This window comes from Phyllostomus hastatus, unplaced genomic scaffold (genome assembly GCF_019186645.2).
Source record: "Phyllostomus hastatus isolate PE091 unplaced genomic scaffold, TTU_PhHast_1.1 phas_contig_150, whole genome shotgun sequence".
NCBI classification, from domain to species: Eukaryota; Metazoa; Chordata; class Mammalia; order Chiroptera; family Phyllostomidae; genus Phyllostomus; species Phyllostomus hastatus.
Genome location: NW_025333611.1, coordinates 25,705,730 through 25,726,276, shown reverse-complemented (window position 1 = coordinate 25,726,276; position 20,547 = coordinate 25,705,730). Strand labels below are relative to the sequence as shown.

Below are 20,547 nucleotides of genomic sequence, written 5' to 3'. Positions count from 1 at the left end.
CTGTCTTTTAGCCAGTCCCTTGCGCCATCTGCAGGGCATTTGTGGCAGCATCATACTCTTATGTTTAGATGGATTTTATACTCAGTTGTGAAATGGCCTTGAGAAGATCCTGTAGGTGGGAAAAAGGTAACCCAAATGGAATTTTCTCAGAAAACTAAAAATGGATCTGCCTTTTGACCCAGCAGTTCCACTGCTGGGATTATATCCCAAGAACCCTGAAACACCAATCCAAAAGAACCTGTGCACCCCAATGTTCATAGCAGCACTATTTACATTAGCCAAGTGTTGGAAGCAACCTAGGTGCCTATCAGTAAATGAATGGATCAAAAAACTATGGTACATTTACACAGTGGAATTCTATACAGCAGAAAGAAAGAAAGAGCTCCTTCCTACCCTTTGCAACAGCATGGATGGAACTGGAAAGCATTATGCTAAGCAAAGTAAGCCAGGCGGTGAAAGACAAATGCCATATGATCTCACCTTTAACAGGAACCTAAACAGCAAAACAAACAAGCAAGCAAACTATAGCCAAAGACTCTGAAATAGAGAACAGGCTGACAGTGACCTGACCAGAGGGGAGAGGGGAGGGAATTTTAGGGGAAAAGGGGAAGGGTCTACAGGAACAAGTATAAAGGACACATGGACAAAAACTAGGGGGGGTGTGGAAATGGGAGGGAGGGAGAGGGGTGAGTGGGTGGGGTGGGATGGGAGTAAAGGACAGAAAACTATACTTGAACAATGATTAAAATAAAATTTAAAAAATGATACGAGTATAAATTTCAGTTTCATCACTTACTAGACAAGACTAGGATATTGCCTGGGCTATGTCGTCCCATGTAGAGATGCAGGTAATACAGTATACTACTTTCCCCTTGCTGTGAAGATTAAATGAAGTAATGTACATTGAAGAAGAAAAAAAAGAAGTGGGGCCTTCCCCCATCATTCCCTCTCTCCCAACTGCATCTGCTTTCTGAATATGAATATATTAGGGCCTGAAAGAGATGATGTTCAGTTCAGTCAGGGTTATTCATTCTTTGAAGGAAGGACCATGGCAAAGATTTTTCTTTCCATTCTACAGCACTTTTCTACCAATTTTACAGTTTACATTTATGAAGCAATTGGGGGTTATTGGCTTTGTATCAGAGACTAAAGATTTAAAGGGATGTCTTGTTCCATTAGGATTTTGTCCCAGACTGTGAGCAAACTCAGCAATGGGCGAGAAAATGTCCTGAGTGTCCCTCCCCAGTTCTCGCTGACACAGGCCCAGTGAGCAGCTTCTCCGTGGCCTTGGGGACTGTGCCTCCTACTCCTGAAAGCACACTGCAGCAGCTCTGGAGGTTTTGAACGGCTCTGAGGCAGTGGCAGCACGGAGCTGTTGACTGAGTCATTTTTCCAGCAGTCACTTTTCCCTCCTAGCACAGACGCCTCTCACTCTGGCCTCTTCCCTCAGCACTGGTTTGACAAGTTATCGCAGCATGGAGGAGGCAAGAGGGGCAGAGGAGGGAAGCGGAGCAGAAGTCTCAGTGAGGCTCCCTTTGGGTTAATCTCGTTGGTCATAATGGCAGGAGCAGGTACTTTTCTAGGTTGGGTGGGAGGGGGCAGGGCTATAGGCGGTGAGAAATATGAGAATTAAAAAATTTAAGAAAAATGGTTGCTCACCAAAACATGTTTCCTCTCACACATACTCTATTTGCTCACTCCTGTTGAAGAAAGATGCTTTGGCGTTGGGGGTGATTGTGTATCCCTCCTCCTTTGTCATTTCTTTTTCAGTGCACTGGTTCCTCTCCACCGTCCCCCGCCCCCACCAAATACATTTACAGTCAAGCCTCAGTTCTCGATGGTCTCCCATCTTGAACATTTGGCTCTAGACCAAGTTCTTCATAGAAAAAGATGTCTCAGTTGTCCAACAAAATGTTAGTTCTCTACCTGACAACCCGTTCATGTTGATACAATGGAAGCTTGGTTCTCAAACTTAATTTGTTAAGTTTGCAATTGAAGAGTTAGAAAAAGAGGTAAGGTAGGCTATTCCTACTTCACTTACCAAGGAAATGCTTGGGAAATGGGGAGAAATGCAAAGTTTAATTGAGAAATATCACCCTGACATACAAGTAGCAAACTGTGCGATTAGCTTGTTCAGTGCCAATGCAGTGTTTTACTTCAGGCAAGTGTTAAAACGCAGGTAAAAACAAACATCATTGGATAGGTTTTGAGTGAGACAGATGCCCAGTAAGCCTGAGGCACGTTCTTGTGGAGCAAAGAGACAAAAGAGAGGAAGAGAACCCCAGAAGAAGAGCTATGTGACATTTCTATGAAAGGGGACTCCCCTTCCAAACCGTAACATCCCGCTATACCTCCACCCCTTTTCTCTGTATTCAGTCATCAGTAGCTCTCAGCATTGAAGGTAAGTTCTACTGCCTGTGTAAACTTTCATTTTTACTGTGTTTTTCATTTTTGTTTTGTTAAATTTTCTTGTCCTTATTTGTAGATTTAAACAGTACATTAGTTATACTGTATATAAGAAAGATTAAAACAGCCATTGTGGTGAGAGAGTCTGGAATGGATTAATTCAATGTACATTATTTTTAATGAAAGGAGATTTGGTTTTCTAACAAATTGCTTCTCAAACAGCCTTAGAGACGAATTAAGTTTTGGGAACTGAGGTTCCACTATATATCATAGTATTGTGTGCATTGCAGAGAAAACAAAGGAACAACCAACCCTCTACACTAGGTGCTCTAGAAAGCAGATTCAAGAGTTGTTAAGAGCCAGCAAGTGCTGTTCAGTGGCCAAGTTCAAGTTTCTGAACTCTGCTTGTGTGATTTTAAAGTTGCCCTTCCTCCTCTTGTCCCCTCTGGTGCTGCTTGTGTTGTTTTAACAAGCTGTTGCTACTTTCAAGAAGCTGAAGTTGGAGTGTGAGGTGTGAAGGCAGCCAGGGAGGTGGACTCCTGGGCATTCTTATGCTGGTGTGGCTTCTCAGGAGTAGGGTACCACCCTGCAGCTCGGTGTAACCTTGGCCCTGCGTTTAGAGTTCTGAGTTTGGGTGAGTGTGTTTTTCCTGCAGCCACAGCTGGGCTCTGCAATGAAAGTAGAATAGACATTGGCAAGCAGAGGTTAAGTGTGGGCGCTAGAGCTAGACTGCTGGAGCTCAGATCTCACGTCCGTCGCTTGCATGTAGACTTGGGGAGGTTATCAAAACCTCTCCATGACTATTTCGTGGGCTATTTAATGGGGATCATGATAGTATTTTCCTCATAGTGTTATTACAAGGAAGAAATGCATGAACTCATGAAGTGCTTAGAACAGTATCTGTCATATAGTCATTGATGTTACTATACTCTGTACACACAGTTGATTCATTAAAAATACGCGAGAGCCTGCTGCGTGCCTGGTCTTGCACTCCACACTGGCGTATGGTGGAGGAGAAGTGCAGGTGTGGTTGTTGTACTCGTAGTGTGGCTGGGGAGAAGGACGTCAGACACAGAGATTTAAGTACACATGTGATCTCAAAGTGTGGCAGTGCTGTGGAGGGTTACCTTCCTGGATATGGGCTGTGGAAAGCAAGTGGTGTTCCTGAAAAGAAGGAGGTGGGGTTCAGTGATGGACCTCGTCATTGCCATCACCACCATCGCTACCACCCCATCTTTGTCACCACCACTGAGATTTGTTAAGCACTTTCCATGTACCTGGCACTCTGCTAAGCATTGTATATGGTTTATCGAGTCTAGTTGTAACAACCTATGAGGAGGTAAGTGTCCTTGTCCTTGTTAGACAGTCTTTGAGCTGAAAGAGGAAGAAACCTGAGCAGTGGTCTCATCTAGCCATGCTCAGTCCGTAGATAAGGGAACCAAGTCCTGGCCAGGGGTGATGATTGGTTTCGAGTCGGTGCATATAGAGTTGGAAGTGGAGGGTCCTTCCTCTGTCCATTCTCCACTTAGCCACCCACAGTGGATGCCCTGGAGGGCAAACACCGTCTTGTCCCTGAGAAACTAAGTGATACTACCCAATCTTAAGGACATTACATAAATCTTAGTAAAGTTATTCCCACAGATGTCTGTCTGGTTGCTGTGGCTCAGGACGGAACTGCTTCCCTTTCCCTTTCACTGCGGCTGTTCTCCTGAACATGGAATGTGGAGGCTTGAGTTGCCAGAAAGTCACAGAATTCCAGTGACTCACGTTTCCTGGCCTTTTCTCACTTGTGGTTAGCTGGACTATCTTGGCTCAGGGTTTTCCTCTTTGGGATTGGTGACAGGGCCGGTGGAGTGGCTGGTGTAGTGAGCGTTAAATGGGACTTGGAGCCTCAGCGCAGTCACTGGTTTCTGTAAAGCAAGAGAGTTGTGTGAGTCAAGGTCTTGCCTGTCCCTCTCAAATTTGAAAGAGTAAACCTTGTCGGGCTTTTCTTCATTTGCTTATGCATGTTTGATTTTTCTTGTGTGTAAGTAGTCTTTTAAACACAATTCAGATTTGTAGAAATGGATACGTGTCAGCTAAAATTGGGTAGCTCAGTTGGTTAGAGCGTCATCCCCATACACCAAAATTGTGGGTTAGATCTCCAGTCAGAGCACATACAAGAAGCAACCAATGTATGTGTAAATAAGGGGAAGAACAAATTGATGTTTCTTAATCTCTCTTCTTACTCACCCTCCCTCCCTCTCTTTCTAAAATCAATAAATAAAAAATAAAACTGTGTAGATGATAATTCTGCCCATTTAGAATTTTGCTGTTAACCAGATAAATGGTGTCTGACATCACAGGAGCTGGTTGGGGCTTCAGGCACTGGCTTCTTGGTAATTTTTGTGCCACTTTGGCCCAGAGTGGCCAAAAGTCCAGGGCACTTACTGCTCTCCTGCTCTGAAAGCCTCCACTTTGCTCCTTGTGGCATCAGCAGGTCTTAACTTATCCCTCACCTCCCCAGTGAGGCCTCCCCCAAGCACCTTATCTGCAGAATCTCTGTGACTACACCCTGCTTATTTCCTTCACAGCACTTGTGGCAGTCTACCATTATGCTGCTCACTTGTTTATGGTTAATTGTGTTTCTTCTACTGGAACGTCCTCATTGTGAGGATAGGGACTGCGGCTATCTTGTATTTCAGTGCCTAAAAGAGCCCAACACACAGTGGTTGTGTGTTATATCTTTGTTAAATGAAGAGCGATGTCTCTGAGTTTCCTTATCGGGCTGCAGAATTTTTTCTTCTCTTAAAGGCTTGGGAGTTGCAGGAAAATCTTCTGTGGGCTCCAATCCACATAAGTCCAAAGCAGGAGTGATGCATTCAGTAAATTTGATCCTGTTTAGCAGGCCAGTGCTGACCTTCTCCCTGTCCCTTTCCCTACCATCTCCATGGGGACATTGAAGGAAGAGATGCCTGTGACTGTATCTCGAGTGAGGTTGCTATGCGGGCCTTGGAGGCAGCTTGTCCTGGGCTCACGTCCCAGCTCTGTCATTCTCTGTGACTTTGTACAAGTTAACCTCCTTGGATCTAAGTTTTTCCTGTCTGTAAATGGGAGATAAAATACACCCTCAATGACTCAGTGATGTGGTGGGACAGCAGGGATGATTATGTGTGTTGTGTTATGATATTTATGTTATTTTTCGTTTTGAAAGCAGTTAATATAGGACAGTAAAAATTTCCCAAATGGAGGGATAAAAACCACACATCACATTGCCTTAACTCAAGTATTTTCATTTAGGTATTTTCCCACCTAATCTGTATGTATAAATATATATAGTCTATATAGGATACACCAAGTGTATATCATACTATCATTACTTTGCATTATATGATTAGCAGTTTTCATATGGCTGCCTACCCTTCCCAGTTACGTATGTTGGATGTTCTATCCGTGAATCATCCCAGATCCTAACCTTGAACGGTGACATTACTGCCACTGTTGCTGTTTCTTGCTGCCCTTTTTTTTCACTGATTAATGATGCTGCAGTGAACACATTCGTGAAGATAATATCTTCTTTGTTTTGAATATTCCTCAGCTTAAAGGCCTGTATGTCATATTATTGCATCAATAGATATTTGGGTCTCTATATTAAGAAGTACTTTTTGAACACTATTAAAGCTGGATCTCAGTCTATAGACTTGTCCCATTCCAGCGATAAGTATGATCTTCCTACTTTGAGATTATCTTCACAGGTAACTTTTCTCCTTCATTTGGCTTTGAATGTCCTTGTGAGTTAGAAACTAGAAATTTCTGTTTTACAACCGAAGTTCTTAGAAGGTGGAGTTTTAGCTTTGCCGCTGTGAAGCACCAGTATCTGCCTTGTTTCTGGCATTGTGATGGCCTCTCTGACAGACACTCAAAGCCATTGGGCTGTTCCTGGGTAGTTGCTTGGTTTAATGGGCATTATTGGAAGAGTAGAAGCCAAGTTGTGTGCTGCTGTTCTGTGGCCTGAGGGAATGATGAAGCTGTGAAGAAGAGCAGAAAGATCTTGACCCAGGTTGCTTTTATTGCTGCAATGCTTTACTCTTTCTCTTCTCTTTTTCTCAGGAAGCCAAAAAGAAGTATGACAAGGAGACAGAGAAGTATTATGGTGTCTTAGAAAAACACTTAAATTTGTCTTCCAAAAAGAAAGAATCTCAGCTTCAGGAGGTAAGAAATTTTACTAGCATCCTGAATAAATTGTTTTATTTTTACATGGTGCTGCGGATATGTACTGGCTATAATCTGCCAGAAAATCCTAGGTTTGGGAGAGACCTCAGAAACCAGGCGCTTGATCTGATGCTGGGTGCCTGGACTGTCTTCGTGTCCTCCCACCCACACCATACCCCTGGTGGCTGTCCAGCCTGTGAGTGCAGAAGAACATACGGCTGGTGAAGCTCACCCACCTCCGTGCTGGGCAGCCCTAAGTGCTAGAATGTGCTTCTTCCCTTCAAACTGAGATCTGTTTTCCTGTTTCTCTTACCCTTTGACCTTGATTCCGTACTCTATTTCTTCACCTTTTGACTTTCTACCCTTTATCAGTGATTTGAAATGTTAGCACCTGAAACACTTTGGTCAACTTCCTTTGTGTTAATTTAAAAAGTCTGTTTCAACCAGTACTTGATGGTAGTCTTTTTTTTTTTTTAAAAGCAATACTTTATTGTCACTCCTGTGGTTTGTGGTTTGGTAATAACCTTGTTTCAAAAAAGTAAATTTTCTGACCTGCCCCTGGCTTTTTGGATCTGAATGGGGTCTTTTTAAGAGTCAGCTTTGCAGCCAGGGAGCAGTGACCATTTTTATTCTGTTATGGAGGTTTACGTGGCAAGGGAGTTTATGTTCCTGAGAGACAGGATGGTTTCCTGGTGAAACTCCAAATTTAGCTACACAAATGTCGTTTTATTTAATTCTTAACAGTTTGATGATCTCTCTCAGGTATTTGCTAAAGAGTAGCTATGGTTTTCAGGCTAGACCTCATTCTTAAATTTCCTTGTTTTTTTTTTGGAGCAAATACCACCCCAGTACTTTTGTAAAGTGAAAGTTCATATGAAATGCTAGGGTCAAAAGTGGAAAGATGAAAACAACTCAAGAGATAGTGGAGTCTGAATCCACTCCCAAGCAGGATTTGTTCCACCTCCTCAGTTAGGGATGGGGCTGGTTCTCAGAACTCTTTGGTTGGGTATTTAAACCAGTTGTTTGAGTGACAATGAAGACTTAGCAACAACTTCAGCTGCTAGTGTTTATAGTGGACTTTGCAGACCAGTTCTGGCCAACCAGTTAGCAGCAATTGAGTACTTGGTATGAACTGTAGAATGTAGAAAATACTAAAAAGCTTTCTTTGAAGTTCTTGTGCCTGAGTAGGGAAAACGAAGCAAATACATGAGGTGATACTTAAAAGGAGTATAGCTACTCAGGTAAATCTTGTCAAATATGATAGAGAAAGCTGAAGAAATATTTATTTTTACTGTCTGGTATATAAAGGCTATTCACAGCTTTACATGGGGATTTAGGCACCAGAAGACACCCTAGGACATGTGTTTATATATGATAAATACAGGGTCTGACGCAAATAAACCCCTTTTTCATTATAAAGTCTTTTATTACAAAATCGTAAGCATGTAATTCTGTAACATAACAATATCACACTCAAGCACACCATAGGACATTTTAGGTGAAATGTTTAAATTAAAGCTATAAATGATTATACCCATATTATTATCCTACCAACCACATTCAAGCAGGTGTTACTTCTGCTGGACCTGTATATAGTTCCACTTAGATTTTGTTCTTATGTACTCTCTTTTTAGTGGATTTGGAAACTGTATTTAAGGACAGTTTCTGGATGCAGGTCACAATGGCCAGCTCTGGCCAGCTCTACAGTTTCTAAGCAGTTAGATGAGTTGAGGTATTCAAGAGTTGAGCAAGTGTGTATTGTTCCAGTCCCTACTGATTATGGGAGGCCTGCTGTACACTTACCTCACAGGCATGGCATTCCCCAGAGTGAGGGCACTGTCCTCCCGCTCTGTTCTCTCCGTGCCTGGATAGTGCAGACTTGATCTGGGAAGAGTCAGGCAAGTTCTTTAGGGCTGTGCCAACATCATCTCCTCTAGAGGCATGACTGAGGGACCAGAACACTGGCTGGCAAGGAGATACCTTATTTCAAGCCTGCTCTGCCATGTACTCACTTGTAACCTGGAACAAGTACTCATCTCTCTGAGTTTGTATTTCTTTGTAAAATGCTCGTAAAATACATGTCCTACCTACTTCATGTCTGAGAAGGCAAGTTATAGCTGCCACACAAATGTAGAGAATTATCCCTGTGACTGGCCTGTTCTTCTCCATCCCCTATCCCTAGGTCAGATGGCACCCTTCTTGACTGCCTTAGTCTGTTCAGGCTGCTTAACACAATACCACAGACTGGGTGGCTTGTAAACAACATAAATTTATCCCCCGCAGTTCGGGAGGTTGGGCAGTCCAAGACTGAGGTGCTGGCAGACTTGGTGTCTGGCAAGGCCTGCTTCCTGGTTCATCCATGGACAGCAGTCTTGCTCTGTGTCCTTGCTTGGCCAGAAGGGGTAAGGGTCCCTTTATAAGGGCAGTGATCCCATTCCTGAGGGCTTCACCCACATGACCTAACTACCCCCAAAGGCCCCCCTCCAGATGCCATCACATTGGGGATTAGGTTTCAACATGTGAATTGATGAGGAGGGGCACCAACATTCAGTCTGTGGCATGGACTTTGCTAGTTTATATTTTAGTGGATATTTTTTCATTATGCTCTTTTGTCACAGTCCTCTGTGTTCTTATCTTTTACCCATTCATACTTTCTAAGTACTTTGAGAGCAAGGAGTGGGCCAAAGGTCTTTCCAGTGAATCCTGGCCTATTCTCAATCATTACTATTTGGTTGTACTTGAACTGAATTAAATTAAATAATCTAATAATAACAATAGTGTTATTATTTGTACTGACAATAATAATAGCAGCAAATATTGAATGCATATTTATGTGTCAGATACTGTGTTGAGCATTTTACATGGAATCTTCTTAATCCTCATAGCCATCCTGTGAGGTGCAGATGTATTCCCTTATTACATACGTAATGTGTAATGTATTCCCTTATTTTACATATTAGGAAACTTATGTGGTTAATAGTCTGCCTACAGCTGGTCAGCGAGGATTTGGACCCTGGCTCCTGACTCTGGAGCCCTTTCCCTTAACCCAGTTTGCTCTCCTGCTTCTCGCTTCATGGGGGAGCGAGGGATAGTGCTCTGCTGCCTGCCTGCCATTGTCATTCAACGTGTGTCAGGCGCCTTGAACTGGCCAGAATAGGGGGGAGCTTGGTGATTGATCATCTGGTTGAACCTCCTGAACTTAACTTTGAAGGAACTGAGTTTCCTGTAGAGATCAACTGATGTACTCAAGGCCTTCCAGTTATTTACTGGTGATTTTCTGCACATTGATTTAAAAAAAATCAACGTTTAGTATCATTATTAAATACCTAGTACAAATTTAATAGAATCTGCTTTCTTTGATTATCCAAAATCGTTCCCTGATTGCAGGGCTCTGAACCCAATACTTAGAAATCCTAGCTCATCCCTAGATCCCTGGTGGAGATCTTGGGCAGCCATGTGGAATGACACTGCCATCTAGTGGATGACTTTTTAAAAATCTATGTATTCTTCAGTGGCTCAGAAGCTTGCTTCAGAGATAATACTCATTTGTTCCACAAATATTCACTGCATACTTCTGTGAACAAGTCTGTTCAGGCATTGGGTGTATTGTGGAGGTGAAGTGAATGATCTACCTTCATGGAACTTACAGTCTAGGAGAATGTCTCTTTTACAAGATGCACAGAATGGTTGGTGGCTCTCAGACAAACTGGTAGATTTAGTTTCTCAAGGAACAGGCAGGGAAACTGTCTTGAGTGGCCTGCTGGTTGGGTTGGAATCCTGGCTTATGACTCCATTTCAGGGGGAGCTAAGGGTGTGAGTTCTGTGGCTCAGATGAGGGGGAGCATTTGACAGGAGACACATACCATTCCATTTGGGATTTCTTCTTCCTCTTCCTTTGGAATTGCATTCAGTTGCACATTTCTTCTGAGTGCTTGGTCCTGATGGCCACCCAGAGATCAATCATTCATTCCTCATGTGTCTGCTGAATGCTTACTATGGGTCAGGCACCCTTCAGGGACCTGGGATAGAAAAGTAGAAAAATGAGACAAGGTCTTTGCTCTTACTGACTTTATCTTCCACTAGTCAATATACAAGAGAACAGAGGAATAAATAAGAATGTTATATAATGATAAAGAAATAAACTGGGGGAGAAGATAGAGACCTCCTGAAGTGGCCTATCTAAAATAATGTGGTTAGTGAATGCTGCTCTGAAGTTGTAACATTGGGACAGAGACCAGAAGGATGGGAAGGAGCAAGCTAAGTGTTCCATAATTATGGGTATGTCATACAATCTGATTGTCTGGGTCATGAAATAGAATAGAGTAGGCTGAGAGAGAATGAAAAATATGGAAGTGTATTGCACCTAAGTATAAATGTATGTTTATTAGGTCATAATGCAAAGGGTGTTTCCTATTGTGTACTGAAGTTAAAAAGTTGAATATTTATCTAAGGGAAGAGGTTTTTAAGCAGAAAGAACACCAAGTACAAAGGTTGCATGGCAAGAAAGAAATCTGGAGTGTTGGAGGACAGCAAGGAGCCCCGAGTGCCTGGAGAGTTGGGGTGGGAGGAGGTGAGGTGGGATGGGTGAGCAGGTCACACCAGGTCTTGCAGACCATGGTGGAGGCCAGGGGAAGGCACTGAAGAGACTGTGAGAGCATTTGATTTAGATTTTAGAAAAGGTATTCTGGCTGCTGGGTGGAGACTGGATTGGAAGGGGAGGGAGAGAGATTGAAAGCAGGGAGACCAGTTGGGAGAAGAGTGTAACTGCTTGGGGATGATGTGGCTGGCTTAGGGGAGGAGCAGGGATTGAAACCCATCTAATCTTATGTCCCTGGTGATAATAACAACCAAGGTGTACTGCACTTCCTGGTTTTCAAGTTGTTTGCAACCTTTAGCTCAGTTTCTCTTTGAAACAGCTCTAGTCAGAGCAAGGGCAGATGCTATCATCTCCATCCTCCAGGTGTGGGAAAGAGACCCAAGAGGATAAATGACTTGAGCTGGTCTCACTAGATAGAAAATGAGAGAGCTGCAACTCCAATCCAGGACTGATGCAGGACTGCTGTTTTTCTCAGAGGACTTTCCTTCTAACCCCTTCATTCTGTGGGAGGCACTCATCTAGCTTATGCGGGAAAGATCTATGGGGGCTGTGTGGTGGTCAGAGGAGTTAGTGAGGGGAGGCAGTGCTGCCTAGGGATTTAAAGGCACTCACGAGTCCTGGAGGCACATCAGCCAGGACAGAAGTCCTAGCTCTGTTCTGTACTGGCTGCCTCAGGGTCCTTAATGTTAGCAGAATTCATTTTCCTCCTGTAAATTAGAGGTAAAGGTAGTATCTTCTTCTTAGGAATTTAATGAGTATTAAATAATTAGAATTAATGAAGTTTGAGTAAGGTAATGTATGTATAGTTATGGACACAGTGCCTGGTACAAAGTTAAGTTCTCAGCTAACCATTATTGTTATTCTTATTTATGTTTCATGCTCTTTGATTTGCTTTTAAAAACCACCTCAAGACTTTTTCTGGCCTGCTTGCTGAATGCTCTCCTTGGGTCGTGACTTGATTTTTCTCTGAAATTCCATCTTATTTGTAGGCAGACAGTCAACTGGACGTGGTCCGACAGCATTTCTATGAAGTATCCCTGGAGTATGTCTTCAAGGTACAGGAAGTCCAAGAGAGAAAGATGTTCGAGTTCGTGGAACCTGTAAGTAGATGCTCTGTGTTTAATGGTGTTTCCATACTTTTATCCCCACCCCTTATTCCAACTACTTAGCTGACAGAATGATCTCAGTTGCTGATGAAGAGGTTGACCAGCCCTGAAGCTGTGCCTTGTGGTAAAGAGCAGTGCATCCCAACCTGGCTGCTGTGGGTTCTTCCTGTCGTCATTCACGTACAACCCCAGACAGGGAGATAGAGTGTTCAGCAGTAGTTGCTTCCTCCAGCCACCCTGTGTTGTCTTATTTGGTTTGCAGGTGGAATTGGTGAAAATAAGGGAGGGGAGGAGTTTTTTTTCATCTTGCTGATACATGGTGATTACACCTTAACTTTCTTCCTCCCTTTCCCTTCCTCACCTCCTCAAATAATCCAAATGTAGCAGTGACCTAGGAAATAGGAGAATGTACGTGATACCTTTCTCCTTTTTGCATACTGAGTTTAAAGCCCCTCTTCATCCCACTCATGCATTAAAAGATACTTTATAAAGCAATTTCTTAGTTTAGGTTTGTTGTAACTGAGCAGCATGGAGAGTCTGCTGGGTGGCCTGTGATGGGATTTGGACTTGGGCAGTGTCTTTGCAGCCATGAAAGGTTATAGTGTGGACACAGGTCTCTCTGTACTTGAGGCCACCCCATTGTGGTTGTAGCTTCATGCAGACATGGTGCTACCCCACCCCACTGTGGCACTGTTCAGAAGACTTTGTGGAAACACCACGAGATCTTAAGGGTCTCAATTAAAAATGCTGCAGACCTTGAATTTTTTTAGTCAAATGCAGCTTCTGATTTGGACCCAAGTCTGGGTGAGCTGTCTATACAAATAAGATTCTTACCTAGCTAGAGGTAAGAGGAGTGATTCTCTTAAGAATAAAACTATAAGAAACTGAAAGAAAATGACTATTCTTTTTAGTAAAGAGTGTTTTAGGCCCCACATCAAATGTACAAACTTTTGGGAAGCTTTTTAGACATGGAAACTTGCTAATGGTTTTTTCAGTACTCCAGTTGGCTTTGGAATTTGATGCTTACATCTTTCACTGTACTGGGACTATGATCTTGGAATTCCACTCCCAGCCACCTTATCTGGCAAATTTTTTAATTCTCACCTGAGGATATGTGCATTAATTTAGAAAGAAGGGAAGTGGGGGAGACAGACAGACAGACAGACATTGATGTGACAGAGAAACATTAGTTGGTTGCCTCCCATACATGCCTCAAGTAGGGAGTGAACATGCAACCTAGGTTTCTGCCCTAGGGATCGAACCCACAACATTTTGGTGTATGGGATGATGTTCCAATCAACTGAGCCACCTGGCCAGGGCTTATCTGGCAAATGTTTAAAAGTCCTTAATTACTTCAGTCTTCTTATCTGAATATTAAAAACGTTAGAGCCAACTTCCTAGCTAGCAGTGGTTGCTGACACAGCAGGGTGTGCGAGGTGGGAGAAGCCATCTGTCAGAGAGGGCAAGCTTGTTGGTTTCCCTGTTCAGGGTACAGAGATGTTCAGGCCAGCCTTCAGTCAGAGGTGTACTGAAGACTCTTTCCTGTCTGTGGTCAGGGCAGGAATTAAAATGCTGCCACAGAGTTAGCCTTTGGGATTTTTGCTTGCTTTTATGAGAGTTCGTTCCTAGTGGGAAAAATATGGATTGTCATTCTAACAGTCCATATGTAATATGTAATATGTTGATGGATATTACTCTGTAATTTCCTAATTTGGATGAGTTACACTTTAATTAGCCCATCCTACATTTTGAGCAGAGCTTTGTGGTGCACTTTGATCTCTCACCAGGTGTTCCTAGTGACTCAGGTATTGTATCTTTTACCTTTTGCTGGGTAACAAATATAACAATATACATTTATTTTTTGTACTTCTGTGGGGTTCAACCAATCTAGGCTGGGCTTAGCTGGATGAATCTGCTGATTAAGGTGGGCTTTCTTCCTTCTTTTTCCTTCCTCCTCTTCCTCTTTGTCCTGTTTTTTTTTTTTCTACTCCCAAGAAATCTACAAGGGTTTATCCTTCAATATCCTGGCACTCTATTATAGTACACAAGTGTGTAGAGTTTTTTGAGAGGCAATATATCATCATTGTTAAGGGCTCTAGGGCCTGAATGCCTAGATTTAAATTCCAGCTCATCCATTTTCAGGCTGTGTCCTTGGGGGAAGTTATTTATTTCTCTGAGCCTTAATTCACTTGTCTGCAAAATGGGTAAATAATGCCATTTATCCTATAAAGATGTTATGAGGATTAACTCTTTGTCCATGTAAGATGCTTAGAAGAGAGTTAACCTCATTAGCACACAACTTTATATATTTGTTATGTAATTGCTAATTAGCATCCAGTTAATTATTTTTTACTCTGAGATAGAGGAATATATCAGCTTTAGCTGCCCGGTGTCTCCTCGAAGGAACAAATATTCAAGTGCCAATGTTAACAGTCTACCAGTTTTAATATAGTCTCAGTAAATCTAAAAGCATTTATTTATTGAATAAGCCAGAAAATGCTGAAGACCCAGCTGCTGTGTCTGTGGAGCTCACAGCCTCACCAGGAAAATAAGATGTATATAGTGGAGAGGTAGCCAAGGCCGAAGGCAGTTCAGGGCCGGGGCAGACAGGGTGCATGCCACGGAAGTGCCTGGGGAATTTAAAGAGGAGCAAATCACTGTGGTTGGCAGATGTTTTTCAAGTTGTAAAGTGAGGCACCTGGAAACCTAGTGAAAAAAAGGTCTGGTCTCATGTTAGAATGAAGAGACTTGGCTGAAGTTGAATTAAATGAGTTGGTTGTGAGGCTTGATGTAGGACTCACATGTTTAACCTTCACGTTTGTACAGGAGTTCTCATTTCTGAACACACCAGCTTATAGGCAGGCCAGTGGCTTCAGGAGCAGCTGAGAAGAGGGAGAAGGGATTCATAGAATGAAAATGCCACTGACTGGATCAGTGGTTCTCAAAGTCTGAGAAATACAAATTCTCAGACTACCCTAGCCCCAAAAGTCGGGGGCGGGGCCCAGTGATCAGTATTTTAGTAAGTCCTCCAGGTGATTCTCTTGCACATTAAAGTTTTTGCCACTGGCCTACACCGTACAAAAGAACAAGAATTAGTGATCGATACTGGCTGCAGCTGTACTGTGCCGGCCTCCAGTGCTGTACGTCATTCAGCCCTTATATGGTTGGGGAAGGTAGGCACTGTTTTTGTATCTGTCTCAGATGAAGAAATGGAAGCACATTCATTTACTTCTCCAAGGTCACATTTAGTGAATGGGGCTGGTATTCATAGTTTGAGTTGGTTGCAGTGAAGGGAATCTTTCAGCCATACAGGGAACCCCCATACCCATTCTGCTCATTTGTTTCTTAGAAGATAACTTCGTGTAACAGGATGTTATGACCTTCAGAAAAACAAACAAAATGCTAGCATTTCAAGGAAGAAAAATCAGACTTCTGGGGTCTAAACTGTATATACATAATTTTTTGTGTGTTTGCCCTGGAAGCCTTTGTTTTCTTGTTGAGGTACCAAATGTTCCGGAGATTTGGATTGCAGATAATGACGTACGGACTTCATGAAGGCGAAGGCCTGTTCCATCTGTTCCCCAAGTTTTCATAATTGAAGGTTACCTCGTGCTACAGAGAACTCATTCTCCCATTTGCCAGATGCCCCATCCTCTCGACCCTCACCTCCTGAGTGGTGCTGTGCCTTCCTGTGCTTTCTCACTGCTCTGCCCCATTGCAGGTTTTCATTTTTTCTCTCAGGTCTGTTGCATCCTGTCCTGGGCCTCCCCCTTCTCCATCCTGGCTTGGACCCTGTTACCACAGTGCATCCTCTAACCCATCAGTCTGATTATATCTCTCTTGCTGAGCAGCTCCTGCTGGCACTCCTGTGTGAAACCCATTTCATGGATGAGCACAGTCTTTACTCAGCCCAGTGCAGTAGTAGGTAGCATTATGAAGGTCCTGTAAAAGATGAATTAAAAGCAGTTACATGGCTTACCCAGCCCAGGTTTACATCATTCTACTCTCTGTCCTTTTCATGGTATCAATGAATGCTTCTTGGCAGCTACAGTAGTTTGGTAGGGTTGCTGTAGCTTAGTGCCTTACACTTGTGTCTTAGAGCAAACAGGTGTCTTAGAGCAACAGAAATTTATTGCCTCATAGTTCTAGAGGAATGAAGTTTACGATCAAGGTGTCTGTAGGCATGCTACCTCTGCAAACTGTCGGGAAATTATCCTTTATTTCCTTTTCCCAGCCTCTGGGTGTTTGCTGGCATTCCTCACATTGTAGCTGCACCTGCCCGTCTCTTGTCTTCACATGGCTGTCTTCCTGTGTGTGTTTCTATGTGTTCGAGTTTCCTCTTTTTGTAAGGGCACCAGTCGTTTTCGATTAAGGCCTAATAGCTTCGTTTTAACTCGATTACCTCTGTAAAGACCTATTTCTAAATAGAATCACATTTTGAGGTACTTTGGGGTTAGGATTTATTTTTTTTATTTTTTTATGTTTTCAAGGGTTTTTAGTTTTTATTTTTTATTAAAATGTTCAAATACACATTAAAGTAGAGAGAATGGTATAGTCAATACCTGTATTTTTATTATTCAATTACGGTTGCCCCCATTTACCCCCATTACTCTCCCCTGCCCTACCACCCCCACCTTCCACCTTCAGTGCTCACCCCCATTGTCCTGGTCCATGGGTCCTTTATACATGTTCCTTGACTTGACCCTTCCCCCTCTTTCCCCTATTCTCCCCCCCGTCACTGTCAGTTTGTTCTTTATTTCAACGTCTCTGGTTCTATTTTGCCTGCTTGTATGTTTTGGGGGTAGGGATTTAAACATATATTTTTGACTGTGGGGGTGGGGGTTGGGGATTAGGGGTCAGGGACACAATGTAACTCCGTAACAGTAGCCCTAGTCTATTAATGGCTGCAACATGATTTTTCAGGTAGTCCAGAATGATGCAGCCAGCAGTAAATGGAGTTACATTTTTGCTTATTTAAAAAAAAAATTCGATCTATGTTGCCGCTACAAAATAGGAATAGGTATTTTTTCAGTTATTTCCTGAGGAAAATAACGATGGAGAAGAAGGCAAAGGGAGGCAGGAAGGTTTTTACTGGTATTTCCTTGGTTGTGCTGTGATTTTGTGCCCCAGACTGTTCAGGGAGGACCCTGGGTGGACACGCTGACTCCTTTTACCTGACAGCCAGTGAGGCTACAGCAAGCTCTTCCTCTCTGTGTTTGAGTAGAAATGTTACTTTGAGGCAGACAGATCTTCCCATCTCCGGAGCCCTTCTCTTGGCCTTGCCTGGCGTCCTGAGGAGTGGACTTTCATTTCCCGCCGGGTATTACATGCAAAGGTTCATACAGTTTGTGGGAAGGGGATGTCAGTAGGTGGGGATGATGAGAAAAGATGCTACCGGGGGAGAAGGAAGGGAAAGTGGGCCAAAGATAGCAGTGTCTAAGGAATCATTTTCTGCAGAACAATGGATAGTCAGGCATGACATTAAAGGATGTGAAAGCCAAAATAAGTATTGGTAACTCTGCCTTTGGAGCACTTGTGTGTGTGCCCTGGTGGCATCTTAGTGAGCTGTTTGAGACACTGCTTACCCTAAGCAACAGAGGCTTTGTTGACTTGAAGTGAAGGATAAGTCTGAGTTAATAGGAGGAATGACTTCAGCATTAGCTACTTATTTTCTGCTTTATTCTTCAGTGGAGGATAGCTCAGTGCTGTGGAAAAGTGATGGGATTCAGCATTCAAGGACAGCAAGGAGGGAAGAGCTAGAACAGTTTTCATTGTAAATACTTGACACTAGGTTTGATATACAAGTCCTTTCTTGTATACTACTGGAGCCATGTAGAAAGAAAACGATGGGCCTTCTCAAAAAAGTGTTCTACATAGAGTAAATCCAAAGGCTTTGGTCGTCTTTGAAGCAGTTTATCTGCTTCAAAGTCTTTGGTGGCTCTAGGTGACTTACTGCCCATTCATTGATTTAGGTTAGGGATCTAACTCTGGTGCCACTAGATATATGTGTGTGTGTGTGTGTGTGTGTGTGTGTGTGTGTGTGTGTGTGTTTTAATAGCCAGGGGACCCAGCAGTGCCTTTTCTCCCACCTCCCATGAGGGTCTGAGGGGATAGGTAGTCTGGGGACAGTGGCAATAGGAAGTTAAGGTACCACATTGTTGTAAGCTGGCTTTTGTCTGACTTCTCAGTGTAGAGCTCTCTGATGGACTGGACTGGGCTGGGCCTGTGGCTTAGCCCAAAGCGGGTCTTCCCTCTGATCTCAGGTGGAGTAGCACGTGCCTCGATGCTTCCCATTTCTATTACATCAGGGTGGGCGAGGGGTGGAATGAGCTTCCTTAACCGCATTATTAGGTCTGCCCTCAGAAAAGGAGAGTTGGTGAAAATAAGTGAGATCATGTTTAATAAGTAAAAGTATATTATGTAGGGATTGAAAAACTGAACAAAACATAAAGGGAAGTGACTGTGTCTAATGTAACGTGATAGAGGGAGGTCAGTGGACCTTTTGGAACATGTGAGTTGGCATTGAGAAGTTCAAGTTAGAATGGGGATGGTCCCCAAATGCAGGGAAACTGAGCCTATGATGAGGTGAGGTTCTGGTTCTTCTAAACCTTGTTCAATCTTTGATTATAATCCCTTTTTATGTTGATATTTGGAACTGAGGCAAGATATGTAGAACTTGGGAAGAGGCCAGGGCAGCCTAACAAGAGTGAGGCTTGCATGTAGGCTCTGAGAGAAAAGACCGAGGAACGTTTATTTAGCTTGGAGAAGGGAAGGCTGGCAGGAGCCCAGGGCAGGGACTTTAATAGTTTTTAAGTGAAGGCGTGTTGTAAGAATTTCGGTGAACAGATGTTTTCACTCTTCACTAAAGACAAGACTAAACAATGAATGGGCTTACCTTTAGCCCTAGGCAATTTAAGTGGGAATTTAGGGAAACCATTGTACCTGAGGATGTGGGAACATGGGAGTATTTTAATAAAGAAATCCATAGTGTTTACTTTTCAATAGTTTAGGGAGAGCTAAGAAGCGCTTGAGCTGAAGTCTGACCTGTATGGTTTTTTTTTTTTACTTGACTTTGCCTGTTAGACTTCAGACTCAGAACACACCAGCTTCCTTTTCTCCCTTTCTTGTTGGTTATCAATATAAGCACACTCTTCTGCACAATAACCTGATACTACAAATGTGTTAGAAGGAGGCTGATTTGGAGCTGTGGTCTTTCATTTCTAACAAAAAGATTTTCTTAGGAGGTGGTAAGAGCTTGGGTTGGTGTCAAGGAGATCTGGTTTCAAATCCTGGCTGCCACTTACTGTGTATTTTGGTGCAAGTTATCTGACCTCTCTGAGAATCTACTTCCTCATTATTAAAATGAATGTAACAGTAGTACTTATCTAATAGATGTTGTGAGTACTCAGCAAAACAGTGCCTGGCATGGAAATAGTGTTCAGTAAGTGATAGTCATTATTAGTACTTTATTCTAGATTTTCAAACCAGGGTGGGGAACTCAGATACAACTATGTAATACCTCTTTGACCTACTTATGTAAACTCCACCTTTCTACCTCATTGCAGCTATTGGCATTCTTGCAAGGACTCTTCACTTTCTATCACCATGGTTATGAACTGGCCAAGGATTTCAGTGACTTCAAGATGCAGCTGACCATTAGCATACAGAACGTGAGTGGGCAAAGGGACAGAATTCTTTTCCCTGGTTAAGGAAAAAACTAATCATGGGTTTGGTTGCATAGAGATCCGCTTACGTGGGTTAGAATGCAGGTAAGGAGTATGGGTCTTGCTTGGTTCAAAGGGCAGCTGGGGGCAGGCATTTCTAGGGTCTTGGTGGCCCCAGATTAGCACGTCATCCTCTTCTCCATTATTTCAAAGCACTATTTATATTTTAGGAAGTACTGCTGCTGATTATATTTTAAATCTGTAGCACCAGGGTCAGGATTTCCTTTGGCAGTGGAAGTCCCAGCCCAGCCCCGCTTCTGTGCCTCTAGCTGCCCTGCCACATGAGACCTTGGAGTGTCCGTGTGTGTGTTCCGGGAGCGGGGGTGGGGCACACATGCTGGCCCCAGCTCAAACGATGTGCTCTTTTCAACTGTTAGTAAGGCTGAGAGGAAATCCAAGTAAAGGAAATCCCAATCTCCTTTCCCAGATTTAAACAGCAGGACCTTTTGGTGCTAGGAATCCTGCCTAGGGCTCTTTGTTCAGCAGTTTCTGGTGCTCGAGCCCACTTCTTCCTTAAGTCTGG

The 20,547-nt window shown here is 43.1% G+C and overlaps 1 protein-coding gene across 7 annotated transcripts in view; it reads left to right on the top strand.

Moving 5' to 3' along the window:
- The window catches only part of ARHGAP26 (Rho GTPase activating protein 26), a 404,595-nt gene that overhangs the window by 103,534 nt on the left and 280,514 nt on the right, over window positions 1-20,547 (top strand). For all 7 annotated transcript variants that reach the window (XM_045819338.1, XM_045819331.1, XM_045819324.1 and 4 more), the window contains exons 5-7: window positions 6,496-6,597; window positions 12,184-12,294; window positions 19,866-19,970. In XM_045819338.1, the coding sequence (XP_045675294.1) occupies window positions 6,496-6,597; window positions 12,184-12,294; window positions 19,866-19,970 (318 nt within the window). The remainder of the gene's footprint in view (window positions 1-6,495; window positions 6,598-12,183; window positions 12,295-19,865; window positions 19,971-20,547) is intronic.